The 27,318-nt window shown below is 36.0% G+C and overlaps 5 protein-coding genes across 16 annotated transcripts; 3 read left to right on the forward strand and 2 right to left on the reverse strand.

Moving 5' to 3' along the window:
* Nucleotides 1-4,679: 4,679 nt before the first annotated feature.
* Nucleotides 4,680-11,030, forward strand: LOC116415673 (probable cytochrome P450 6a14). Of its 5 annotated transcripts, XM_032595774.1 has the most exons (7): nt 6,920-7,169; nt 7,286-7,320; nt 8,478-8,759; nt 9,519-9,880; nt 9,980-10,201; nt 10,287-10,538; nt 10,632-11,030. In XM_032595774.1, the coding sequence occupies exons 4-7, from the start codon at nt 9,841-9,843 to the stop codon at nt 10,793-10,795; spliced, it is 678 nt and encodes a 225-aa protein (XP_032451665.1). In that variant the 5' UTR covers nt 6,920-7,169; nt 7,286-7,320; nt 8,478-8,759; nt 9,519-9,840; the 3' UTR covers nt 10,796-11,030. The 5 variants fall into 5 exon arrangements, with proteins under 5 accessions (XP_032451663.1, XP_032451664.1, XP_032451665.1 ...); XM_032595772.1 differs by lacking the exons at nt 6,920-7,169; nt 7,286-7,320 and adding an exon at nt 4,680-5,125; XM_032595773.1 differs by lacking the exon at nt 7,286-7,320 and having other exon boundaries at nt 6,808-7,169.
* Nucleotides 11,031-11,720: 690 nt separating this feature from the next.
* Nucleotides 11,721-17,072, forward strand: LOC100120057 (cytochrome P450 6AS35). Its single transcript, XM_016987930.3, has 5 exons — nt 11,721-12,582; nt 13,284-13,649; nt 13,897-14,118; nt 14,211-14,462; nt 14,533-17,072. The coding sequence occupies exons 1-5, from the start codon at nt 12,081-12,083 to the stop codon at nt 14,694-14,696; spliced, it is 1,506 nt and encodes a 501-aa protein (XP_016843419.1). The 5' UTR covers nt 11,721-12,080; the 3' UTR covers nt 14,697-17,072.
* LOC100120088 (cytochrome P450 6B1) lies at nt 16,992-19,736 on the forward strand. The gene is made up of 4 exons (XM_032595769.1): nt 16,992-17,939; nt 18,065-18,268; nt 19,231-19,476; nt 19,545-19,736. Exons 1-4 carry the CDS (start codon nt 17,012-17,014, stop codon nt 19,706-19,708), a joined length of 1,542 nt encoding a protein of 513 aa, XP_032451660.1. The 5' UTR covers nt 16,992-17,011; the 3' UTR covers nt 19,709-19,736.
* A 494-nt stretch (nt 19,737-20,230) lies between these two features.
* On the reverse strand, nt 20,231-22,040 carry LOC116416333. Of its 2 annotated transcripts, XR_004344406.1 has the most exons (3): nt 21,048-22,040; nt 20,627-20,961; nt 20,231-20,558 (listed from the first exon to the last, which is right to left on the reverse strand). XR_004344406.1 is itself a non-coding variant. In XM_031924252.2 (2 exons), the coding sequence occupies exon 1, from the start codon at nt 21,740-21,742 to the stop codon at nt 21,359-21,361; it is 384 nt and encodes a 127-aa protein (XP_031780112.1). In that variant the 5' UTR covers nt 21,743-21,839; the 3' UTR covers nt 20,757-20,961; nt 21,048-21,358. The 2 variants fall into 2 exon arrangements, 1 of the variants encoding a protein (XP_031780112.1); XM_031924252.2 differs by lacking the exon at nt 20,231-20,558 and having other exon boundaries at nt 20,757-20,961; nt 21,048-21,839.
* Nucleotides 22,041-22,382: 342 nt separating this feature from the next.
* On the reverse strand, nt 22,383-27,318 carry LOC103315426. 7 transcript variants are annotated; one of them, XM_031926924.1, is made up of 10 exons: nt 25,333-27,318; nt 24,733-25,253; nt 24,403-24,662; nt 23,986-24,250; nt 23,661-23,911; nt 23,378-23,584; nt 23,283-23,315; nt 22,977-23,209; nt 22,726-22,900; nt 22,383-22,636 (listed from the first exon to the last, which is right to left on the reverse strand). In XM_031926924.1, exons 5-10 carry the CDS (start codon nt 23,737-23,739, stop codon nt 22,503-22,505), a joined length of 861 nt encoding a protein of 286 aa, XP_031782784.1. In that variant the 5' UTR covers nt 23,740-23,911; nt 23,986-24,250; nt 24,403-24,662; nt 24,733-25,253; nt 25,333-27,318; the 3' UTR covers nt 22,383-22,502. The 7 variants fall into 7 exon arrangements, 3 of the variants coding, with proteins under 3 accessions (XP_031782784.1, XP_031782786.1, XP_031782788.1); XM_031926926.1 differs by lacking the exon at nt 22,383-22,636 and having other exon boundaries at nt 22,732-22,900; nt 22,990-23,209; XM_031926928.2 differs by lacking the exon at nt 22,383-22,636 and having other exon boundaries at nt 22,757-22,900; nt 22,973-23,209.

Consider the following 27,318-nt stretch of genomic DNA (forward strand, 5'->3'; position numbering starts at 1 on the left):
GGTTGAAAATTTGACAGATTAAAGGAGTGAGTATTGGTAGTGCTTTAGAGATTACAACCTGTGGGATGCCATCGCTTCCCCTGGCCTGGGTATTGAAATGTGAAACTGCAGCTAACACGTCCGATTCTGTGATGGCCCTGAAGATAAAGTGTTCAGGGAGGTCTAGACTCTCGAGGGTCCGCAGATACTCCTCGACAGATGGAGCTTGAGGGTCATTTGAGATGGAACTGAAGTGTTCGTTGAGAGCATCTGGAGAGAACCGAGCAGGTGGAGAAGATTTAGAGGTGGTAATGCCAAGATTTTCAAGTTCTCTCCATATCTCTGCAACGTCGGTTAGAGTAGACAAGCGTGAATAATAGTAATTCAGCCTGGCTTCCTCGACCCGTTGATGAGCGGCATCCCTTGCGATTCTATAAAAGTATAGATCCCAAGGTAGACGACTTCTGCGAAAACGCCTGTAGAGCCTATTCCTTTCAGTTAAAAGGTCACGAAGAGCCGCGGTGAACCACGGGTGACGTTTACGTCGAGGTGTCACAGTCTTTAATGGGGCGAGATGATTTATGGCTTTTGTGATGTTTTCGTTGAGGATGGTGATGCATTCGTCAAGTGATGGTGTGGTGAAGGATGACCAGTCGCATGCGCTAAGGAAGTCCCTTAGCTTCTCAGCACAGATTCCTTTGTAGTTTCTGTAAGTGTAGGTATTAGGTACGTAGCGTGGAATCTGTACGTCGAGTGTGGCTGTAATAAGGTCATGTCCATTAATGAAAGGTGTGTCAGTCTTCCAGTATGAGAGCAGGCGATCCTGCTCATCGATTAAGCAAAGGTCAAGCCAGGTGTCAGAGTCTTGTCTATGATGAGTTGCACCATATGGCACAGAAATAAGGGAGTTCTCGTCGATGAAAGCTTTGATGAAATTGGCGTCTTCAGACGAGGAAAGTTGGTCAGCATTGAAATCACCCATGATGACCTTCGTGGAGTAGTTGTGCATGTGTGTTGTTAGTTGCTCAATAAAGTTAGATCCCTGGATAAAGGGAGAATGAGGAGGGCGATACACAACCCCCACGAAGATGGGCGATATTCCCTTAGCTGTGATTTCACAGAAAAGATACTCCGGCTTACCTGGTTTGCCCGACCATTCACCATCAGATGACGAGATGATACAAGCTGTCAGTGAGTGATGGATGTAGAGAGCCACACCTCCACCGTTCCTGTTTCTGTCCCGTCTGTAAAGAGTGTAATCGTCCAGTGAAGGGATGGACGATATCTTGTCGCTTAGCCAGGTCTCGGTCACAGCCACTACGTGGAAGGGGGAACGAGTGGACAAGAAGAACCTGATCATCTCAATGTGACCCGTAAGGGAGTTCGCATTGAGATGACAGACCCTGAGACCCCCAGACAGAGACGCTTTAGATGTAGATGTGGATGTGTTTGATGTTTTAGACGGTGGTTTTGGTGGAATGATGTGTAAGTGTTTTAATGTGTGGTGTCCGTGTTGGCTATTGGCGGTGTTCGGGCTAAAAAATCTTCCAGATCAGCCTCTGTAGTGATGATGGTGGCCCGTTCATTGTCTTCGCCAGAACGGATGAGGATCCTACCATCCCTCACAAAAGAGCGGCATCCTTTCCTCCTCTTTGCCTCCAGCCTTGCCCTGATTCGCAGCTTGTGAATATCTGGAGGAAGCAGCTTATTTATATTGATGAGTCCCTGATGGTCTGGACAGAGAGCTCTCGCTTCCTCCAGTAGCGCAGCATCCAGTTCACTAGTGTGAAGTTTGCGCTTCCTGGCTTTGGCCACTATGATGGAGCGGGCCAGTGCACTGGAAGAGAGGGTGACAGCAAGTGGTGGAAGTCTGCTGTCACCCGGCGCACTGATGTTCGTTGCGTCCAGTCTCCCCATGATCCTGACGGACGCCACATCCCACTTCAGGACCGTGGGATCCAGTGCAGCCAGGACCGAGTAGGGCAGGAGCTGCAGTGATGTCTCCTGGGTATAGCCCAGGCCGGTGATCACCACCACGTTGTTGGAAGTACGCTCCTGCTTCCTCTTTAAATCGGCCAGCTCGCTGCGGATGGTATTGAGCTCCTCCGAGGCCGGCGCAATGCTGTTGTTCTGCTGCTCTACAGGGCTCCTTAACGACAGCTGTTGAATTTGTGCCTGCAGCTCAGAGATGGAGGACTCGGCTTTACTTAGCCGAGTGTTGAGCGCAGGCAAGTCGTCAAGGGCTTTGAGGCGTTTCTCAAGCGGGCCAAGTCGCTTCTCGATTTTTGAGACCCGTTCAGACACGGTGTTTTGCGCCTGAAGGGCCTCATTTTGGACCCGCTTGATATCATCCAGTGCCGCAATGATGTCCTTGAGGGACGCCTCGATTGACGCCGGTGTCCTCGCCGGCGACTGCGCTCTGGAGCCGGCAAGAGATGGAGGCGCAGACCTATTCTTCTTGGGCACACCTGTTAAAGGAGTGCCCTTGGTGGATGTGCTTGCCGTTGCCGCTGTCGCTGCCGCTGCCCTTGCCCTCGTCTGCGTGGTCTTGGGCGTGCCGACGTCTGTATATTCTGCTGCACAGGCAGCACAGACGAGTGTGGCATCATTCCCCACCATTATGGACCGAAATGAGACACATATGGTGTGGAAATGGTCATTGCACAACTCGCATGTCTTCATTCTTCCCCTGGCTGCTTTGTTGCATTGAGCACACATAACAGGTGTTTCGGCACTTTTTCCACCAATTCCGCTCATTCTGGACGAGGTTATGTCACTGTCGATAACATACTGACAGTCGATAAAGTAGAGTATGTTGGAGGATAATAGCTGGTGGTAAGTTATCGACTGTTTTTGATGGTAGCGACGCTGACGGAGGAAAGAGAGACGCCGTGCAGCGAGGAGAAAAGCCGTGTGTGTTTGCAGGTTATGTTTCAGCGACAGATGTTGTAGCAGGAAAAAATGCAGAGTAGTAGATTGCAGCCTCCAGTGAATAATATGTCACAATGAAGGTTGCAGAATAGCGCATGCAACAGACTACAAAAGAATAGGCCCGAAGGCAACGTGCGGCAGTAAGAGTGCAGAGAAAAATGAGTAAAGCAAAGCAGGACTATATGTACTCACGTGAAGTTGGCAGAGCAGAGAGAGAGAGAGAGAGAGAGAGAGAGAGAGAGAGAGAGAGAGAGAGAGAGAGAGAGAGAGAGAGAGAGAGCGAGAGAGAGAGAGAGAGAGAGAGAGAGACAACAAACCGCGAGAGAGAGAGAGAGAGAGAGAGAGAGAGAGAGACAACAAACCGCGAGAGAGAGAGAGAGAGAGAGAGAGACAACAAACCGCGCGCTCGACTCTGACAGCGTCGCTAGTCGTGGCTCACCTCCCCCCGATTCCCGGAATCGGCTCGTGCAGGCTTTTGCCGGCGAGCTCTCGTGCGTTTCGTTGTCGCGCGCTTTTGTCTCGTGTTAAGACTTTTGATTTTCTATAACCTTCTGATCTATTCTGTAATTATTAAGACACCGCACTGTATTTTCCTACTATTCTTTACGCAACTCTCATTTTTCTTGTCGATGCGGTAACACAACACACTCCCGAAACCGATTAAAAATTAAACTTTCTTTTGCTATATCTGATTACTACTCTGACTACACCTTACAAAAGCTTGTACTTACGTTTTCTTCTGAAATTTGTCCTCTAGACCTCTGATACGTCTGATTTATTTTCCTCTGAACAAAGATAAAAATAAAAACTTCTGAGTCGTCTTCTTCTCGGTTCTTCCTCTATTCCAGCGAGCTGGCCCACAACCTGTTAGAATAATCCTAGTTGGATGATTGGTGAGGAGAACTCGTAATTAAACTAGGCTCTAATATTCTGTTATAACTCTCTTTATTTTCTTCTTATATATAACTCGGGCGACGGAGCTGTTGCTTCGAGAGCGGTCGGCAGGAGAGAGAGTACTTTGCAGAGCACGCGTGAATACCTAGCGCTGCCCGCATGGTGGCGCTAGATTAGCCCTGTAGTCTACTATAGACGGCAAGCGGCGCGAAGACTCGACAACAGAAGGCCATTGAATAAAATAATTTCTGTATTCACAGATAGCTGTCACAACACGATGCACTGCACGCCAAGCTGTAGCTTTCCCCACATCAAACTTTGCAGTTACTGATCTATACAAAACATTAAGAATGTCGAAACCCATATTTGAATAATATAAAAATGTATATAATGCAAGAATACCTGTAAGAATCCGGAGTTCCAAGCACGTATAGTGCAATAAATAATTGATTTTCAGGAGGAATTGGCAGCTTTCCGAATCCAATCGCTTCACCCCGTATATGTGGTCTTATCAGATGTAATAAATAGTAAAATGTTGTGTGCCTCAGTCTAAAATAATTATCAAATTATTAACAATTATTGCGTATATTGAATAAGGTTACATTGATTATTTCATTATTAAATACAAGCAAAACACATTATATTACTCAGTAAATGGTTGTTTACCTATAATTTTCTTGAAACTCTGCTTCATTCTATCTATAAATTACACTTTCAATAAATAAATGTACACGAGGTCTTCTGTTTTCATTTTGATTCCCACGCTCATAATCATTTAGTACCAAATCAAATTCATCGACCACATCATCATCACTAGAACTACTTGAAGAGTCAAACATGATAGCTTGTATTCCTACAGCTTCCTCCAAATTCATTTTTTTTATAATTTATATCGTGATCAACCGCCAATTTTACGATCCGCGAATCAGCTGATTTTTGTTTTGGGATGCGGAACGTAGCTCCAGTAGTCAGAAACCGTATCTGACCGTTGTGAGACAGCAAGATAAAATTCTGACATTGCACTGTTGCCAAATGAGTTTACTGGCGATTTACTGCTCCCGTATCGGAACATACCCTGAGTCTAGCACGGTGGCAGCACCGCGCGTTGCTGACTCCGCCATTTTGAGCGGGATGCTCCTGTTTCTTTCGCGCGGTTCGTCCGTCAGTCACCGACTATCCTTCTAAGCGTGCGGAGCTCCCTCGCGACTCTGTCTCCTAGAGACTGCCGAGCAACCTTGCTTACATCAAATCGTTTCGTCTCCTAGAGACTGCCAGGCATCCTTGCCTACATCAAATTGCTTTTACTTCGCATCGAAATTGTGTATGTGTGCTTCGCATTATAATTTCTGTGTATCTAATCGTCGAGCCACGTGTTTGTCGTGTGCGATGTGCCATTGTTCTTCGCGACGTCACGCCGTGCTTTTGTTCACGTATTGCGTGTTAAGAATTAATTCGTTCTTGTTCATCTTAATTTAAGTGCACTAGGAATGAAGGCGCGCTTCGCGCGCTCTTGATTTTATCTCTGTCTAATAACACTGGTAGAAAATCTATTATAAGTGTTGGGCGGCACACTAACGTCTGCTAATATTTTATAAGCATGTAACATGTTACTAAATCCCTCAAAACTATTTTTTAATAAATATATTAATAATGCTCAATGTCGTCATCATTGGTTTGAATAGTGAATTTGAAGAAAAGTTCAGTATAAGAGTCAGTCTATCATTACAATGCCTTTTATTTACATTATAAAAAAGCTATACAACTGAAATTTTACACAGATACTTACTATGCTACCTAGAAAACATGTAACCTACACGATTATGATTTAACTGTTTTCATTCATATTTTCACATCGAGGTCCATATGAATTTTTTAATTTAGCTTATGAAATTTTGCTTGTAGACAGTACACAGAAACTACCATCTCTAGCCATTGTATTTCTGGTTTCCAGTGTATTTTTAAACGAAGAAAGTGATAAGTATTTTAGCTTTTTTGTCAAGGCATTAATTAGAATTTTGACTTTTAATAGTTGTGAGAGATTTTGAGACCGATACCTGTTTCTCCATTTTTGCATTTTTTCTCATTCGAAAACTAACAGGTCTAGAGAGCTCATATTTTGCATACAGATTTCTTTTGTGATTGTGGAACGATATTTAAAGTTGAATCAACGTTAACTAAAATACTTTTGTGTTCGACTACAACACCCATGATAATTATTTAGTCGTATAGCATGAGTTTGCATTCACATCAGTGTCGGAGTCGAAATCAGAAGTATTTCAGTTAACGTTGATTCAACTTTAAATATCGTTCCACAATCACAAAAGAAATCTGTATGCAAAATATGAGCTCTCTAGACCTGTTAGTTTTTGAATGAGAATAAATGCAAAAATGGAGAAACAGGTATCGGTCTCAAAATCTCTCACAACTATTAAAAGTAAAAATTCTAATTACCTAAAACTTTGACAAAAAAGCCAAAACATTTATCACTTTCTCCATGTAAAAATATGCTAGAAACCAGAAACACAATGTGCTAGAGATAGTAGTTTCTGCGTAACTGGCTATAATTAAAATTTGACCTGCTCAATTAAAAAATTCGCATGAGCCTGGATGTGAAAATATGAACGAAAACAGTTAAATCAGAATCATCTAGGTAACATGTCTAGTAGTCTTTTTACAATTCAAAGAGCATTGTATAATGATAGACTTAAACTTACTGACTCGGATACTGAACTTTTCTTTAAATTCACCTCTCAAACCTCACCGAGAGCGACTTTGGGCACAGAGACACAGTATATCTTCAAACTCTTTATTCTTTGAATTGAACTTCTCACTGACATTTAAAAAAAAAACTAAATAATATTCACACACTTTATTACTACTTCAAATAGGGTTAGGGTGCCACTTTTCAATACACATGTTGTAATAATACACACTGTTGGTAATGATTAATTTTTACTAAAATTTCTTGCTAGTTATATTACATATATTTTATCTGTTATCAAGGTTTCCACGGTTCATTTTAAACACCTTAAACATTTCTACCAGGGTTATGAGATATGACTGTATTGAGGGTTATGAATTTAAAGCGCGGTTATTATCTCGTTGCCTAGGCAACCAACCAGCAACCAATCAGAATCACGTATTAAATGCTCCACAACAAAGGCCATCATTTTTTAAAGAGAGGATTCAGTGTAGTTTAATTGCAAAATAAAAGGGTTTTTATGCCGAAAGGCTTTTCCCTATAGTTTCGTGTATTTCAATCAATCGAACCGTTAATTCCTTTCTACAAAGAAATCCTCAAAAAGTCAATTTATTCCAACTAGGCTTTTATGTACCGCCCACAAAAAAGCCAAGATTAAACAAAGGTGAATTATAGAAAACAAATATGTATCTTTGAAATCATACATTTTTACTTACATCATGATGATAGAATAATTTGGAATCACAATAATCAAGTTAAGCGCGTGTTTTCATAATTTAGCGACGGCATTAATTTGTATTCGGATAACAAGTAACGTAAGTATACTATATTGTACACGATTGATTGTACATAAGATAGCTTGTGCAAAACAAGCAAAAAATAGCGTATTCCAGGAAATAAGATAAACGTTTGATTCTCGTCGTAGTTAATTTGAAGAATCTGAAGATATATATTTTTATATTACATGAAAATGCAAAATTTTACTACAGACAATAATTTAATTGTGTACTCACTTGGTATTATCGGTAGACTTTAATAACATTTGCCTTTTTTAAATAAAAGTTCTTTTGTTTACTTCTAGACAATAAAAAATACTAATTCCTGCATTTATGTTATATTTGCACGTGTTTAAAGCAGATCTATAAATATCAATATAAGTGATTGTCAATATCAAAAACCATTACGGTAGCTGAAAAATGAAAATTATAAAATTTGGCCCTCGCAGATATGTTGCATGTTCCTGCTATATTTCATTGTATAAAAATTAAATTCATGTTTTTTACTATCTATCTTGAGTATATTTTATAGTCGAATACTTTGATAAAACAATTTAAAAACAGCGATAAAATCCAAATTTTCATTTTTGACAATTTCACAATTTCAGGTCCACGAGTATACTGTCAAAAAATAAAAATTTTTGAATACGTTTCTTTTATTTTGTACTTGTTAATCTCGATAGAGCGAGCTATACTTCTATCATATATATGCACATGGCAGATGTAGGAATGTATACTTGAAAATATTTGTAGGATTATGAACCGAGATAAAATGATTCAGGTATGCTTTATTTTGACAGAGCACACTCGGATGGGTTTTGTAATGGTTGGTACCTACGTTGCGCAGCGCCATATAAAAGAAAGCGTTCAATGTGAAGCGGTTCAGTGCATCGTTAGCCACGGGCCAAACATATTCTCGTTGGAAAAATTAGGTCGTTACTGATTATTTTAATAAGTACCCTACATTAGATCTAAAATAATGGCTTTTACATTAGTAAATATCCTCCTAGGAGTAGGGTCTATTTTGGTTTTATTGTACTACTATGTAATAAGTGGTTTCGACTTTTGGAAAAAACGTCACATCCCTGGCCCCAAGCCCTCGCTATTATTCGGAAATTTTAAGGATGTGATTCTCGCGAAAGTTCACCAAGCAAACTATCTTAAACATATTTATAAGAGTTATTCCAATGAACCAGTGGTCGGAGTTTTTATATGGAGTATGCCGGTGCTAGTGGTGAAAGACTTAGACCTCATCAAGGATATTTTAATCAAGAGCTTTGATAATTTTGCGGATAGAGGAATACAAATCCATGAAGACATAGACCCACTGTCTATGAATCTTGTATTTTTGGAGCCTAAGAAATGGAGGCCACTAAGACAAATGCTCACGCCAGCATTTACTTCGAAGAAGTTGAAAGTAATGTTTTATTTAATTAACGACTGTGCGGATCACTTCAAGTAATATATGCAGACACCTGGTGAGTTGTTTGATATTAAAGTTAAAAGTTCATATAGCAAATACATTTTTGATTTTCGAACACAGGTTGTCAAATACTTCGACATATTGAAGTACAGGACAACTTCTCGCATAACTTGAAATAAAACAATTTGTTTAATTAAATTGAAAATTCAGTGAGAATTTTATAAAACATAGACTATAAACATAATATTATGCACATTAAAATGCATACTTACTATAAGTATACTACTAGTTTGCCATCATACTAAACATTGTTTACTATATTTACATTTGAGAATAGTAAATAATTTAACGCGCGATGCTGAAAAATGTTTATAGCACAATGTGGTTAAAATCCGCATTTAAGTGAAGCCTATCTGTGACTACAGTAGTCCTTTTTTGCATCGTGTTTATCACACTCGCTACGCTCGTGCGCTCACGATGCGAATTAGGATTACTTTATTCCAGAATGGGCGCGACTTGCGGATTTGAGCAGTCTGTGCTATAAAATTTTATAACATGCTTGGGACTAAAATGGTTCAGTTTTACACGGCGCTTAATGCCCTCGCTGCGCTCTGATGCTAACTACGCGCCGTGTAAGAAAGAACCATTTAAGTCACACGTATCGTAATGTACTATAAATTTACTTGAAAACTTAGACATTTAATTACTTATGCGATTCACAATTCTAAACGTAAATTAAATAAGCTAACGAAAAAATAAAAATATTAACAAGAAAATGGTGTTAATTACTTTTGTTTTCAAATTTTAACTCCAGTGGACTTAGACGAGCCTGTTGAGTGCCGTGAGTTAACGGCCAAGTTTACGACCGATGTTATCGGAGTCTGTGCATTTGGATTGAATATTAACGCTCTTTCGAACGAGGAAAGTGAATTTCGAAGGATGGGTCGGAAAATGTTCGATGTTACGTGGCACAATAGACTGCGACACGCTTTGAGGTTGCTACCACATTGGCTGGCACGTTTCTTGAAGCCGATAGCTCGAGATGATAAGATTATCGATTTTTTCGTCACGACCTTTATGGAGACCATGGCAGGAAGAAGAATAATATCCGAAAAAATGATTTTGTTGATCTTTTAATGAACGTTAAAGACAGTCTGAAGCAAATCGATGATGAAGGTATGCGAACCTCACCAGTTCTACTAGATTGTTTTTTTTCTAAATATAGTTTTTGTTTTGGATTGACTAAATGCTCATACTGTAACGTTTTTCCAACAGAGATGACCGATTTGTTTCTGACGGCTCAAGCTTTCGTATTCTTTGCTGCTGGATTTGAAACGTCATCCACTACGATGAGTCATGCCATGTACGAGCTAGCCTTGAATCAGGACATTCAAGATAAACTTCGCGAAGAAGTAAATGCGACTTTTGCCGAAAATGATGCAAAACTGTCTTATGATAGCGTGCGAAGTATGATCTATTTGGATAAAGTGTTCAAGGGTAAGTTTTGCATTGACGGGTATTCAAAACATTTACAAATATTTGGCCTAATGAAAATGAATTAAAATGCAAAGGTTCATTTCAGAATCATTAAGAAAGTATCCGGCGGCGTTAACGCTTTTTAGAAAATCAATGAACGATCACTCTTTTCCTGGCACTGATATATCTATTCCAAGAGGCACTTGTATGCTGATACCGACTTATGTGATCCATCATGACCCCACGTATTATCCTGATCCAGATAAATTCGATCCCGAACGATTCGACAAGGAAACTGCGAACGGTAGATCCCGCATGACTTTTTTGCCTTTTGGAGATGGACCACGTAATTGCATTGGTAGGTGAAAAATCATTATTTTTGTATTCGAAATTTATAAAAAGATAACAGATTTGTTTTTTTCGTTCGTAACGAATCGATTTTATTTTGTAGGAGAACGTTTCGCACAAAATCAATCTAAAGTGGGACTCGCCATGATTATTCGTAACTTTAAATTGGAAGTCTGCGAAAGGACTTGCAAAACGTATATAAAGCACGAAGGATCACCGCTACTGGCACCTTTAGATGGACTGTATCTGAAACTTAGAAATATTTGATTCGTTCAAATCTAAGTATTATAAATTATGCTTCGATGAGTATTATTTACGAGATATGTTTATTGTTAAACTTTGTGTACATTGTACAGGTATTCACTTTTATGTCGATTGCTTTTACTATACTTACTAGTTTAACTAACCTTTTTCATCTACCTCTTACTATTATGTTACAATGCGATGTTATGATTAATTTAGTTGTTGTAAATTATAAACATATAAGTAAAGATTTTATACGTATAAATTGACAGCCAAAATTTTTTTCCAAGTATAGTTACCTCCCTAATTGTCACAGAAGAAAATAATCAATTTTGGCATAAGATTACGCACCGAAGTATAGTAAAGCTAGCTGTGTGTGCCTGCGTGTTTTGCTGGGAAGGCAACTTGCAGATTGTGTTTACTTCTCGTACTCGGTGCATATAATCCGTTACTTCAAAATTCCGACCAACAAATTTCACAATAATCATCTCGAGGCGCGAAAAAGAAATCAAACATTCGAACTAAGTTGAGATACGATAGCCCATACAATAACCATGACAGAGTGAAAAATGCTGCAGGGGAAATATATTTATTTCATACTTATAATAATCTGTAACAGACATAGATCATTAGCTTATTCTGTATAAAACCGTGCAGCATAGAGTATTTTTCAGTTTTATATCGACCGACAGTGAAGTGCGTTGGAAGGAATTCGCTTCGTGTACATTAAAAACGCCCGATCTTATTTGACTATATTGTAATTGTAGTTACTTTTAGTCCTGCTCTTGAGCTCTGCTGCAGTTTAATTCCGCGACAGTCGTGTGCAAGTCGATTGAATAAATGGAACTCTTGGATATTATACTTTCGATTTATTCAAATCGTATTCGGGTGTATTCATTAACTCTGACAATCTAGTTATAAACGCCCAGCATTGTAACGCTTACATCGCAAACAGTATCCTGACGCTGAGTGCATTGGTACGCATAAAAGGTCGGCGTGGCCGAACGCAGGTACGAACGTTCCACGTGTGTCCACTCATCGCAAAAAGTTGTATAATGAAAATCTCAGGGCTGAGTATACGGAGGTCTAAATAAGGTTATTTTACCAGTTTAACCGGTTTTCGATAGATAACAATCGAATTGACTTATTATGCCACTTACTGCAATTACCGCTACGGAATATAAGACGTCAAGTCTCGGTACTCGGAGGTGCACTGTGCTATTAGCTAAACGGCTAGACGGATCTGTGAAAACAAGGAATCCGATTCTCAGTACTACATTTAAATAAGCAAATTGTAAAAATTAAAATAATGGCTGTTGGGATAGTAGAGGTCCTATTAGGGATGGGAACTATTTTACTTTTACTCTACTACTTTATGATTATGGGCTTCGACTTTTGGGAAAAGCGCGGCATTCCCGGTCCAAGGCCCATACCATTGTTCGGAAACTTTAAGGATGTGATCCTCGCGAAAATGCACCAAGCAGACTATCTGAAAAGTATTTACGAAAACTACCCCAAAGAACCGGCGGTCGGAGTTTTTATGTGGAATAGGCCAGTGTTAGTAGTGAAAGATTTGGACATGATTAAAGATGTGTTAATCAAGAGCTTTTCCGACTTTTCGGATAGAGGAATTTTCGTAATTCACGAGGACATAGACCCGTTGTCTAAGCACCTAGTATTTTTGGAACCGAAGAGATGGAAGCCACTGAGAAAAAAGCTCACACCAGCTTTCAGTTCAGGGAAGTTAAGGGAAATGTTTTATTTGATCAACGAATGTGCTACTCATTATGATCAATACATGCAGACCATAGGTAAGTTTTTTGATGTTGGAACATTATTTTCGCGTAATAACAAAACACTGCGAATTCTTTCTAATTAATTAGTCCAGTATATTCGGTATATCGTCGCTCCGTATGAAGAGTAGCATTGTTCAAATTTTCCAGCGAAAAGTAACACAATTCAGATTTGTCGCGAAGACTAACACAATTCAGATTCCTTTTATAAGAAAAGATTCGTTATCTTTTAAATAAAAAAAATATTATTAAGGCAAGACTAAGAAAATGGCAAGATTAATTAAATTGCCGAAAATATTTTTTTAATTTTAACATTTTAAAGATTTTTATAGTAAGTTTAAATTAATTAAAAAATTGTATTTCCTATAAAAATGTTTAAAGTGTTCGGTAATTTAATTAATCTTGCCATTTTATTAGTTTTTATTTAAAAGATAACGAATCTTTTCTTATAAAAAGAATCTGAATTGTATTAGTCTTCGCAGCAAATCTGAATTGTGCTATTTTTGGCTGGAAAATTTGAACAGTGCTACTCTTCGTAGGGAGCGACGATATAATCTTCAATTACACCAGTATTGTCATTCAATTTTTGATCTAGAAAGTTACAAAATTTGATATGATTAATACAGTTTAAATTTTCTTTTGATGCAAGACACTCTAGTACTAGACCTTTTCAGTATTTTGTACACAAATATTATTGATTGAAAATTTTTGTTTACTAGTGGATAAGAAAGAACCAGTAGACTGCCGAGATTTGGCAGCCAAATTTACGACTGATGTGATCGGAGTTTGTGCATTTGGATTAAACATGAACGCTCTTTTAAATGAGGAAAGTGAGTTCCGAAAGATGGGCCGACTAATTTTTGCTGACTCTTGGCACAATAGAGCGCGTCGACTTACTAGGCTGCTACCCCATTGGTCGGCGCGTTTCTTAAAACCTATAGCTCGAGATGAGAAAATCATCGATTTCTTTGTTACGACGCTCAGGGAGACCATGGAGTACAGAAAGAAAAATAATGTACGGAAGCATGATATTGTAGACGTTTTAATGGATATAAAGGAGAATCCGGAACAGTTTAACGACGAAGGTAAGCAAAATTTATTATTTCTTGGCAAATTATTTTTTTTGCATCTTACTTTTTGCATATTACCGCTACAAAATTCACAAATCATGTTATTCAACCAACTTTCTAATCTGCTCTACATGTAAAAAATCAGGCGATAATTATCATCTAACTGCGTGGTTATTTTTGACAGGCTTACTATAATTTTTCAAAGTAGGCTATACAGTACTTTAATTTTGTTACGAACTGACGAACTTAATTTTTTTTTCAGAAATCACAGAATTGTTTTTAACCGCTCAAGCTTTTGTATTTTTCATTGCTGGATTCGATACAACATCTAATGCAATGAGCCATGCCATGTACGAGCTAGCCTTGAATCCGGACATTCAAGAGAAACTTCGTCAAGAAGTAAACGCAACTTATTCCGAAAATAATGGAAAATTTTCTTACGATAGCGTACGAAATATGAAGTACTTGGATAAAGTGTTCAAGGGTAAGTTTTAAATCAACAATGCAAGAAAATATCCGAAAAAATGTACGGATTATGCATGATAAAAATTCATTACACCACTAATATTTTTCCAGAAACATTAAGAAAGTATCCGCCGGCATTTACTCTTTCTAGAAAATCAATGAATAATCATTCTTTTTCTGGTACTAAAATCACCATTCCAAAAGGAACTAGTCTAATGATTCCGACTTACGCCATACATCATGATCCTTCTTATTACCCGGATCCTGATAAATTTGACCCTGAACGATTTGACGAAGGAAATGCGAACAATAGGATCCACATGACTTTTCTGCCTTTTGGAGATGGACCACGAAATTGCATTGGTGAGGAAATAAACGTTTATTTATCTAGTCAAAATTTGAAAATACAATATGCATTGATTAAATTTTGTAGGAGAACGTTTTGCAAACAACCAATTTAAAGTGGGAATCGCCATGACTGTTCGAAAATTTAAACTCGCAGTTTGTGAAAGGACTTGTAAAAATTATGTAAAGCACGCGAGATTATCAACACTTTCACCCACGGATGGACTGTACTTGAAATTTAAAAGCATTTGATTTGCTAGAATGTGTGTGCTATAAGAATGTTAGATTATTTTTAACAGCGTCGAATCCTATGTTTAATATTATCATAGCAGGAGCTCAGATATATTTAAGTACGCATCATGCTTTGCATATACATTAGGCCTAATATAATTAATCTATATACGTAAAAAAACTAACTTTTGTACATTGCATTTATCTTTTTTAAATCGTTATGGTAACGAAAAGTTTGTGATTTTTATCAAATTTAATAACTTTGGGACTGCATAAAACTTTGTCCGTAAAAGTTAAATCTGATGCATAAGAGCAGATTCCACAGATAATGGTATTTTGTAGCGGAAGCATGAGCGTCTTTCCGTCATATATGATTGACAGTATATGGATACAATTGAGAAAGTTAAATGCCTTTTATCTAGTTTCTTATCAGATAAAGATGATATATAGAAAAATATAAGTGGGTACACGTTTTTATCAAGATTTTCACCATCACTTTTCCTGAATAATAGATTTAACTTTATCTCAGCTTCATGATTTGTCTAGAAAAGTAAAAGTTCTTTTTGAGTATGTTTTCCGAGAAACATATTCCATCAATGTGCATACAAACCGTGAATTTCTTATAATATTATAATGTTCATGGCAGTGTATAATATATACTTTAGATAAGTATACTATATTTCTAAATGAAATACTCATAAGTATAGGGTCCTGCCATGCGAATCTATTCTATTACATTTGACACTCGCTCCGTATCCAATTTTAATAAAAAATTATAGGATTGCAATTTAAATGACAAAGAAATAGCAACTACTTATACAACAAACTTCTATTGAAGATCGTAGCTATAAATAATTACCCATGTATTTTGCTATTTCTACTAAAAAATCTATGTTTGGCGACATGTATGACAAACGTGAGTGTGGTTTGGTGCATTTTATAATAAAATTCAAGATTTCTAAAAAGGGATCTTAGACAAGAAAAGTCTAGAACTCATAACTATATTTTTCAGTCAAATTGTTCACAGCAATTTTACCTATATTCAAACGATCTCGTAAAATTAATTATTTTTATTTCAGCTGTATAAGTCTCTTAAATCATCAATTCAATCTCAAATAAGAGAGGTAGCGATCAGTATCGAATTGAAGCTATAGGGTCGATTCAGATTGTTATTAAAAAAAATTCATTGATGGGTACATTCGACACGCAAAATCTGATTCGAACTATTTGAATTTTGCATCGTGTAATATGGACTTTGCCAAAATCAAAGTTGTGATTTCGAGTGTTTAGAGGTTAAATCGAGCTCATTTTTTTAAATGTCCATATTACACGATGCAAAATTCAAATAGTTCGAATCAGATATTTTACGTGTCGAGTGTACAGTTGAAAAAGGGTTCTATAACCTTAGAGTTTGATAACGATTGCGCGCAAAGGGCAATTTCTGTTATCTATTCGAGGTGTTACGCGATGAGTGACGCCAAATACGTGTAAAATTAAATGGGTTGGTCAGTATCAGAACTAAAATAAGTATCATTTAACATGGAGCGTATATGGCTCGCGTAACACCTCGAATAAATCATAACAAATTATTGCTGTGCCGTAACTGTATTTTTCGATTTTCACAAACGCATGCAGTCGACTTGAACAGTTTGAATGCAGCTCTTTTACCGGAGAGATGTTTCGAGATGGAAAATATAAACAAAAAAAAAAAAAAAATAAAAATCAAAAAAACATGAATATCGCCCTTGAACATAACCAGCGCAAGTGCAAAATATAGTAGTGAGTGAACTAATTAGTTTGAAATGCGGGTTTCGTATTTTTTGAATCTTGAAGATTTTTGCGTGATTAAGGTTTATTTATAATCTCTGTTTCTTCGATAAGTCAATCAAATAGGATAGTCAACTTAATCCTCATATTAAAAAACGCATAAAACGCTGTGAATAGTTTTCCTAGAAAATAAGGTTAGAAAAAATGCAATCTTTGCATCGCAACCGTTATCTATACTTTTATTGATTAACTATTCTAATAAATAAAAGAACGTATTTATATACTATTGAAAATTAGAAATACCAATTTAAAGGTTAGTGCGCATAAAACTACAAACATAAACTATTGCACGTTATTATTATACATATAATATATATTTATGTGCAGTAATACGTACGGCCGATATAATGATCGCGTAAAAAGGGGAACCACTGTATGAGCAAGTAACTGAACTTATAAAAGCTGCAAGACTTCTGACTATCGTTCACTGTAGGTACACTTCTACTTCAGCGTAAGATACACTGAGTTTCAACTTTGTATAGAGGTTAATATATACTTTGCATAAATTTATGCTCGAACAAAGTCTTAGCACATTCTGTATAGAAGAAAATATAGTGGTTATACTCAAGATGATAATTGAAAGTTTTTTCTGTGTTGTTTGTATACTAACAATAAGTCTCGCAATAAGTTTTTACTACTTCCTGACGTGGAACTTCGACTTCTGGAAGAAGCGCAACGTTAAAGGTCCCGAGCCTGTGCCGTTTTTCGGTAACTACAAGGACAACATCTTTGGTAAAATTCATTCAACGGAGCTTACGAAAAGGTTTTACGACGAGTTCGCTAACGAGAAAATGGTCGGGATCTACGTTTACGGTTCACCGGTCCTCATACTGCGTGACCTCGACTTGATCCGTGACGTCCTTATCAAGGATTTCGCGGCCTTCTCAGATCGGGGTATTCGCGTCCACGATCGAGTAGAGCCGCTATCGCAGCATTTCTTCAACTTACCAGTGTCCACCTGGAGACCGCTTCGCAAAAGCCTCACGCCTGCATTTAGTTGCACCAGAATGAAGGGCATGTTCGAACTAATGGCGCAAGTCGCCGAACTCTTTGTCTCTTTTCTTGAGCAGAATACCGAGCGCGAAGAATCTCTTGAATGTTGTGCACTCGTAGCTAAATTTGCGACCGAAGTCATTGGGGAGTGTGGTTTCGGATCAAAAATGGGCGAGTTTGAAGATAAAGTTAGCGAATTTCGAGAAGTTAGCAAGACAAGGATAAAGTCGAATTTGTGGAATTTTGTTAGGAGAAATTTGAGGCAGTTCTGGCCGAGTATTTACAAGTACTGTAGTATGTTTTGCAATAAAAAACTGTTGCGCTATTACGTCAACATGATTAATTCAGTCAATTTGACCAGGAGTAAAGAGGGAATAAAGAGAAAAGATTACGTAGAAATTTTATTGCACCTTAAGAATAATCCGGAACAAATTCAAAACTTGGGTAAGACGAATTTCTATACGGTATATATGCCTAAATACGTAGCAGATATGCATTCATCATGAAAGTATAAGAGATATAAAATTTAATGTATGTAATAATCATTGCGATCACACATTTTATTACAGAATTGAGCGATAGTATTTTAGCAGCACAGTCGTATGTATTTTTTACTGCTGGATCCGATACCACTGCACTGATTATAAGTAATCTGTTTTACGAACTTGCTGTGAATGAATCTATTCAGGATAGATTGAGAGAGGAAATCCAAGATCAAAAATTGTCTTATCATGGCTTGAAAAGCATGGAGTATCTCGATAAAGTATGGAAAGGTAAGTCGTCATGCAAAGATATGTATACATGTTTTATATAACAGTTTTCTTTAACAAAATATTCACAAATCCACTTTGAAATAGTACAACATAAAAATAATTTGAAATCATATCTATAATATTTTGGATAATAGATCAAGTTTTATTATTTCATCTTGACAACGTAGTTCGAAAATCTCTTTAAGAAATATTGCTTGAATGACTCATATTTTTACGTTGTGAGTTAAAGCTAGTTAAGATATGCAATATATAATACAATACAAAATAGCAAAGTATCATTTTGCATCAATCCCACTTTTTTAACTTTGTTTTTCTAGAAAAAAAAAACATACTATGAAAACAAAGTTTATAGAAAATTATGGCATTTGTATGCGCTGATATGCTTATCCGTGCCATAACTAGTTCAGTATTGCACCGTGCACGAATCGGCCATGTTTGTATGATCGGGTACTAGTTACACAATGCAAAGTAATGAACTGCTTCCCTGGTAGAATCAGTAACCCACTTAATGGCCAGTTCTTGGAATGGAATCTAAGAACTAGGCAGTTTTCTTTGCCATTTCTTAAGCAGAATGTAACGCTTTTCTCCAACTTAATATGGGCAGTTCTTGGATTCAATCTGCGTACCTTGTTCTTAATTACAACTCCTCATTATATTAGGCCGAGTAACACAGCTGGGTAACACGTATTTATCACAGTTTGAGGTTACAATTGGAAAATGGTATCTAGCAGGCTTGGATACGAGTTTTTAGTTTAAACGAAAGTATAGAAATATGTAGAAATTCAATGTGTATGTATATGATCAATAGAGACAAATAATCATATAAGCACCTCAACACAATTGCTAATCTATTTTGCATAACAAAATTTCATCAAATATATTATGTTTTAGAGAATTTTTAAAATATTTCTATAATATTAATGTGATTTCAATTCTAATAATACGATTTTCTCCTTTTACAGAAACGCTTAGAAAATATCCTCTAAGAAACATTCAGAGAGCTTCTAATCAGATTTATACGTTTTCTAAGACAAACGTAACGATTCCTGCAAATACTCAAATTATAATTCCTAATTACGCTATACATTACGATAGTCAGTACTATCACGAACCTGAAGTTTTTAATCCTGAAAGATTTGATGGACGTGGTAATTTTAGTCATCCAATGATTTACTTACCATTTGGAAAAGGCCCACGTGATTGTATAGGTAAACTTAATTTTTACTCTTATTATTGATTCAGATTGGAAATAAAATTTCAAAATTATTATGTTTAGGTTCCCAGTTTGCCGTCCATATTTCAAAAATTCTAATTGTTAAGGTATTAGAAAATTTCAAAGTGGAAATATCAAGTGAGTCACTCACTCGAGAAGAAAATGACCCTAGACAAGTTTTACTTTCGCCTAAGGGCGGAATACGTTTAAAATTCAAAAGATTGTAACTTATTTTGGTGATATGGTATAGTGTGTGTATTAAGTATTAAGCACTGATTTCATTCATTTTTAATAAGGTCTAAAGTTTGATTTAAAAAATTTTGATTCCATCTATTTATATTATATTATAATTACAACAAAATCTACGTAAAAAGTTGACTAATCTATGAAAAAGGAAATAAATGGGTAGAAATTGTATAGAGTAGATTTTGTATACAGTAAGAAATCATATCCGTGATATTTTTGTAGTCACTGTTTTTTAAAAGTTTGATAACGACACTCCTACTTTCATTAATTTGAATGTTTAATCTTAGTTTAATTGCGTTATTATCTTTGAAAAATGTAAAACGATTTTATGAAAATATTTGAACCTATTAAGTAAGACATGCGTAGGTGTTTTATCACTATATTGTGACATTTATTCTAACTATATAAGAACTTATAGGATTTATATAATTTATTAGATGAATAGTTATTCAATTTTTAAATTATTTCACAATTCAAGTATAAGTTTATCGAATCAAGCTATATTAGTGCGAACTAAAATGTTTATTTAAAAATATGGATACAACTATAATATACAAGAATACGAACATTAAAAAATAAGTCAATTGCAAACCAAACTAAAGCCATTTTTATATTTTCCAAAAATAAAGCTCCGCAAACTCAAAAAGTTTTGTTTTAATTAATTCCCTTGTATCGAGTTTTTCCACTTATAATAAATCGACAACTTTTTTGAATTCCGTAAATTTTTACCTTCCTGAAGTTATCATTATCAGAAATGTCTTTAGAATTCAGATGCATATATATTTGGACGATTTCAGCTAAACGTTTAAGGGGACACAACACCTTTAAACGCTGAAAAAAATTTATAAATTTTAAGTAAATCATTTAAAATTTTTTATAGATATATTTAGCATAAATACCTTTGATTTTATCATGCTAAAACCTTCATTATTCCTGCTGGCCCATTGTGGCACTCGGTGCAAGAATTTGTGAACTTTTTCACTGTCCGTAGGATTCCAAGTGAACCAATGGTTCTTTTGGGCTCAAACTCAAGGAGTTTTTGAAATCAGTAAAAACAACATTTAGAGAAAATCAGCTTTAAAATTTATGAAAATTGTTGAAAGTGTAACTTAAATTAGTGCTTACCAAATCATTTGGGACCAAGTTTTCTATGTTCTACACACATAGACCTTGACTCTCAGCAATTATGAGGTATATTCACTTATACCTCTGGGTTCTGTACGGCTTTTCTTACCTGCAACCAAAACAGGCATTTTATGAATTTTTATAAAAATGTGATAAAAAGGTTGTTTTATCCTTGATAATAATAACACTTTATACTTATGTTTTATTTTGGTCACTGTGTAGAATCAAGTTAAAACTGCAGAAAATCACCAGTCTAACCTCCAAATGTTTGATCCGGGTGCTCCAGTCTATGTAGCGGTTTTTACTTCTATCACTGCAGTCTTCATAGAGTCCTTGGCAACTTTCTCACGTACTTTACTAAATTATTCGTTGATTGTATCATATGCAGACTGAGCCATGGGTTTCAAGCAGTCCATCAACCCACAAAATATTGATAGACCAGCGTGTCTAAGTCCAAGAGTACGAAAAGTAACCACTGCTCTTCTGTTGTTCTCCAAAGCATGGTTCTAGACGCCAACTTTTCTGCGTGACTTGATAGCTGCCAGCTGGCCACACTCAATGCACACTACTTCAATCTTGAATCTTAATCCTTGAGCTTCAGATTCGCCAAGTTTAACTTGACCATGGCATTGTTTGCAAATCAAAAGTTCCTCGAGAGCAGGAAATAGAATGTTGATATCAATCAATCTATTCCTGACCACAGAGGTTCCTTCCGCTGCTGGAGTTTGTATCTTTCTTGCTGAACTTGAAGGTCTTGTCCTGTTGGCAGGTTCATCCTCGCATGTTGCTCCTAGAAATTTTCTTGGCCTCTTCTTGCCTCTTCCTCGAGAGTACTTCTTGTCAGGATGGGTACTCGCAAACCTTCCCTTGGCATCTCGATTATCACACATATTTTTGAAATCACTACACTTCACACTTTTTTAAATAACTTCACTGCTCTGCTTTTATACTAACACTTCACTTTTTTTTTCTTTTTAGGGTTATAAGCTATAAGCTATAACTCCAAAAACACTACAAACACTACTCAGATTAATTTAAAAACACTTTTAAGAAATATCAGCTTTTTTAATGTATTAAGACATCAGCTGTGTTTAGTCAGTGTAAAACACATCCCAGGACTATATCAGCTGTGTTTTGAAATATTTGCTGTCTGCTAGCAGAAGAGCAGAACGGTCGCTCCCCGAGTAGAAATTCATTCACGTGTAAATTCAGGACCGGATAAGGTGCCTGAAGACATAAGAAAGGTCCGTATCCGGCACCGGTTCCGGCCCGTAATCAAGCATAAGACCCCGTGGCGATAAGGGCCTGATTTTATTTCAGGCTTATACCAGGCAATGATCCGTCATGCCTGATGAACAATATTTTTTACTTCGCCATTTAAAATCAGGATTATGTCAGGTTCTTATCCGGGCATTTTCAGTAGTCTTAAAATCAGAGCCAGATCAGGACCTGATCGGGACCTGAATGCTTGCAGTAATAATGAAAAACCTTATTCATAGGATGTTTTAACAAATAAGTAAAACAGGGATGTTGCATTAAACATTTTATTTATTTATTTTTCTTATATTATGTAAAATACAAATTTTCGATTGAAATAAGGACAACTTATACAAAACTTTGTTACAGAAATACAAAACTTTTTAAAAAAACTTAATTGTTTAGTCTTTGCCTTTTATGCCTATGACCTTCCCAATCGTAGGCATTATTAATGATAGCCCCAATTATTTTACATAACACCTCATCTTCTATAACTTTTTTTCCCGAATACACATGCATAAGTGAATCTAAAACAAATCATACACTTATCAATCAAAGTTTGACGAAAAGAAAAGATAAAGATAAAATATTTCGTAATTTAAAGTAACAATTTTACCTTTCAAACATATATAAAAATTAGTTGACTTAAAAATAGGTTTCTTTGTACTACTTAATCTTTGTGCTGTGTGAGACGTAAGTATTTCCCTGGACAAAAGTTTTTTCAATAATTTTGTTAATTCATCCAGAAATTCCTTATTATCTGCATTAACAGTGCATATAAGTTGAGCTTTCTGTAAAAAATTATAAATATGTAGTTAAATATAATAACAGTTTAGTTGAAATGAGTTAAATTATAATTTCACTTATTAAATCTTTGTACAACTCGCTTTCAAGAGTAAGTTTGAGATTAAACTCATCAAAATCTTGCAGCACTTTCAAGGGCAGATTCAATTTATGCTTTTCAGCTAGGGTTGCTAATGGCATTATGCTATCATCAGCAGCGAAGGGTCTGTTATTGACAGTCCATGTCTTCAGTTCATCGATGTCTTTTTGCATATTGATTAATTTCACATCGATTCCTTTCAATTTAGTGTCTAAAGCTGCATGAGAAAAATGTTTAATGTAAATTAGGTTTTATTCGAATAGTCAAAGAGTAAAAACCCACAAATTTACCTTCAAATTTCTGCTTAAAAACTTCCAATAATTCTGTAAAAATTATAAAAATGTTAATATAGTGCAATGAGAAAAAAATTTTGAAGAGTACGTACTTGAATTTTGCTTATCAAAATGATCAATGATAGACTGTAAAAGGTTCTGAATATCTTCTTTAGTAGTGAACATTGATAGCACTTCTGTAGCTGGATTGTCTACTAATACTTCTTCCGCTGCAGGTGCTATCTCCAAAACCCCTTTTTCTGCGATCAAACTTGCAGTTTCATTTTCAGCAGCAATATTATTATTGTGATTGTCGAAAACTAGAAATAAACTCATATTATCATTAGATAAGTAAAACATTGTAATTTTTAAGAATCTTACTGAGGAGTATCTTACCCGGAGATGAAATTGATTCTGGATTTAGTTTTAAGGGTGGTACTTGATCAAGAATTTGATCTATGTCGTAATTTGCCATTGGCTTGTCTGCTTGTTTACTTATCCCCCCCCCCCCATGCTTGCATTGTCACTTGCCACATTCTCAATCGCATTTTCCTTGGTTGTGTTGTCCACTTTTTTGTTAGGTTTGAGTATTGTCTTCTGCAATAATGGCTTAGTCTTTAAGAAATCCAATGCTGCTTTGTGCGAATCTGGATATATAAACAGTAAAACATTATCGAGCAATATGATTAAGTACAGATGATAAGGCAATAGTTAAACTTACCAAACGTATTGATTATTTTGCATTGAAAGAATGGCCAGCTTTCAGGGGGATCAACATGAAGTTGTTTTAGAAAATCACCTAATAAGCATCTATCCTCTTTTGATAATGGTTGATCCATGAATTTAACAAACAAATTATTACCATTCTCTTCTTTGTGCACGTATCTCCAAGGAACTGCTACTCTTGTATTATGCGTGAAACCATTCCCTCTGAAAATGTCCACTACTGCATACAGAGGTTCAGGATTATGCACTTCTTCAGCCATCTGCCGTAAATTTATACAATATTATTACATTATGGTAGTCAGTGCAATCTTAAGAAAAATTTGTTGGTTATAATTATAGTTATTAATTACTAATGCGTCAGCTTGAAAGAATTTGATTCTTTAGATTTAACTATTATAAAAGAACAACTCACAAGTATGTACAAATCCTGAGACCGAGTGATGTGTGTCGTAATCTAATAAAATTTCCGAAACGTTGTAATTGCGTCCAAGAAATGATCGACAGTTAATGCAAAGATGCATTCGGTAATAGAAAATCGAGTTTGCCGTAGCGTCTCCTTTTCGAACATACCGCTGAATGTTGTACGTGAGTTGTAGGAGTCTAAAGCCGCGCGCGCATACAGAGCCCGGTCCGGAATTACGGCAGGAATTGGATACGGTCCTGATTGACTGCCTGAACATATTGATTTTTTGATAGGTTAGGTACACTTACATCAAATTTTCAAATAATTCTGTATATTTACCTTGTATGAATAAATAATTACACTTTTTCCCCACACACTGAATTCTTATGAATATATTAATTCATATGCAAAATTGGTATTGTGTATAATTCCCCTATTTCTTCAGCTAATTCAAAAATTTTAAGCAGAATCATTTTGCATTTAATATTACTAACTTTATCTTCGACTGTGACTGCACTTTTCTTCATGACTACTTTATATATATTCAAAATAGTTGAATTTGAGGGATATTCTAATCCTGGGCCGATAACTGTCAGCTTTTTTCCTTTCAAAGTAAGATTGTTAACAGCGTCAGACATATCACTGCAAGTGATACTAGAAATAAGTACTATATTATTATTATTCAATAACACTGCGTTGTTTGGCGATTTTGTAGTTATTATAAATTAGAAAATTCAATTTTTTTAATGTGCACAGACTTGTCGTCATCATCCTTTTTGACAATTTTTTTTGATGTTGTGATATTGAATTTAGTAAGACCACTTGGTTGTTTTTCTTGAAATTTGTAATCCTCTTCCAATCTAAACAGCATGAAAGACAAGATTTTAATACTTTCAATAAATTAATATTAGAAATGAATAAATAAATATGAATACGAACCTGCGACATAATTGAGATAAAGGTCTATTACCAGATTTCAAATACTTCTTCATTTTTCCTAATGAATTCTCAAAAGAAAAAGCTGAAACATCTGTTAGGGGACAGTCGAAATGTCTAACATCATCAGCTAAATGTGTTAAACAGTGCATGTTCAGGACTAAAGCATCTGTTCCATACAGTTGAGAAGTTCTTGCTAACGTGGTGAATTTCTTGAAATAAATATCTGCATTATCCAAATGTTCTTTGTATAAATTCTTGCAGCTAAGTATTCGACATGCTATACTCAGCAATAAAAAATGTTTATAATATGTACTGGGAAGCACATCCTTTAAAACAAACATACCACAATATAACAAAAAAAGACGATATTTTGTTGCTTTCCACTTTCCAAGTTCCCCTAAGGACCTTGTAGTTCGCTGAAATTCGACTGGAATTTGGCTCGACAAATTCATCATTCGCTGTGAAATTCTGAGTACCTGCTCTCTATTTAGGATTTTGGTTGATAACTTCGTCCAATATTCTGTTAGTAATCTTTTCATGACACCTAAGCAACCAAGGTGCATGAAATCTAACGTAAAACTATTTATCATATCAATTGCAGGTTCAATCTCTGTTAATGGTGACACTTCATGATGATGATCCCTGTTTTTTTGGTCTCGAAATGACTGGTTTGTTCTTAATTTACAACATTAATCTACTGGAAAAACTATTTTATTGTTTTCTCTACATCCAGAAACGGTACAACGCTCACAAGCATAATAGCCTGTATGGCCTTTTATACGCTTAACAAATGCTCGAGCAGGTCTGTCACATATGAAGCACATAACTTCAATATCAAAATTTCGTTCAAGAATTTTAATTCTATCCTTCAGAAGATCATTCAATTCAGTGATAAAATCTTGCAGGAACAGGTCTGCAGAACTTGGTTTGCCTATACCACAGTGTACTGCAATTTCAAAAGGTTGATACAAATTTTTTTCTTCGTAAACTTTTCCCAAAATTGGCCAAAATTCTTTTGAGCTGGAATTGAAAAGTGGCAAACCATCCACATGAAATTGGAGCTTTAAAATATTGTCTTTGTGTAATTCAGGATTCACAATACGCTGTAACTGATGACCAATTCCAAAATAGACGTACTCAGATTTATTAGTACTGCTATTGGGATCAAACTTACGAATTTTATAAGTTTGATGAGAAATCGTATTAAACAATGTTTTGGAGCAGAGTGGCAGCTCCGGATGATATGGATTTAGTATTTTCAAAAGTTTATCTAAATGATTATAAGGAAGCAGAATCTCTTTAGACCATATGATTAAATCCTCTTTCAGAGTTGTTGACTTTATTACACCGCCATGAATAATTTTACTGGAGCACTCACTAACACTGTTTAAGTCATATTCACTGCAATTAGAATCTGAATCTGAATCATCATCAGAGGAAAGTTCATCAAACTTTTTTTCTGAGTTACATTCAAGCGAGTACTGATTCATTGCTGTAATATCTGTTACAGCATCATGATGTAATTCTTTATTTTCCAGCAACTCCGCACTTACTTGCGTTTGAACAGAGAACATTTCTTCTTCACATTCAGTTTGTAAACGCATCATTTTCCGATCGTCATTCGGCTTTTCATCGACTTTTCTTTTTGTATGATAGTTACGATTTCTTAGTTTCCTGCTCTGTGCAACTCTATACATAATGAATGTCCGTATTTCCTCTATTATCAAATATACTTTTAATATTAACAATATTTATTTAGCTGATGCACTTACTCACAGTACTATGCTATGTTACACAGGTTATGTTGCATTTTTTAAGGACATGCTCCGGCAATGATATGGCACTAATACGTGGTACAGAAAACTTTCAGCATTAAGGGAGTGTTCCGGCAACTGTACGGTGCTGATTAGAAAAGAATGTTTTAACAGAAAATCCGGAGCAGGACCGGATCTTGGCGAGGTCTTATGCCTGATGTAGCGCCTGAAG

This window comes from Nasonia vitripennis, chromosome 1 (assembly GCF_009193385.2).
Source record: "Nasonia vitripennis strain AsymCx chromosome 1, Nvit_psr_1.1, whole genome shotgun sequence".
Classification (NCBI taxonomy): domain Eukaryota; kingdom Metazoa; phylum Arthropoda; class Insecta; order Hymenoptera; family Pteromalidae; genus Nasonia; species Nasonia vitripennis.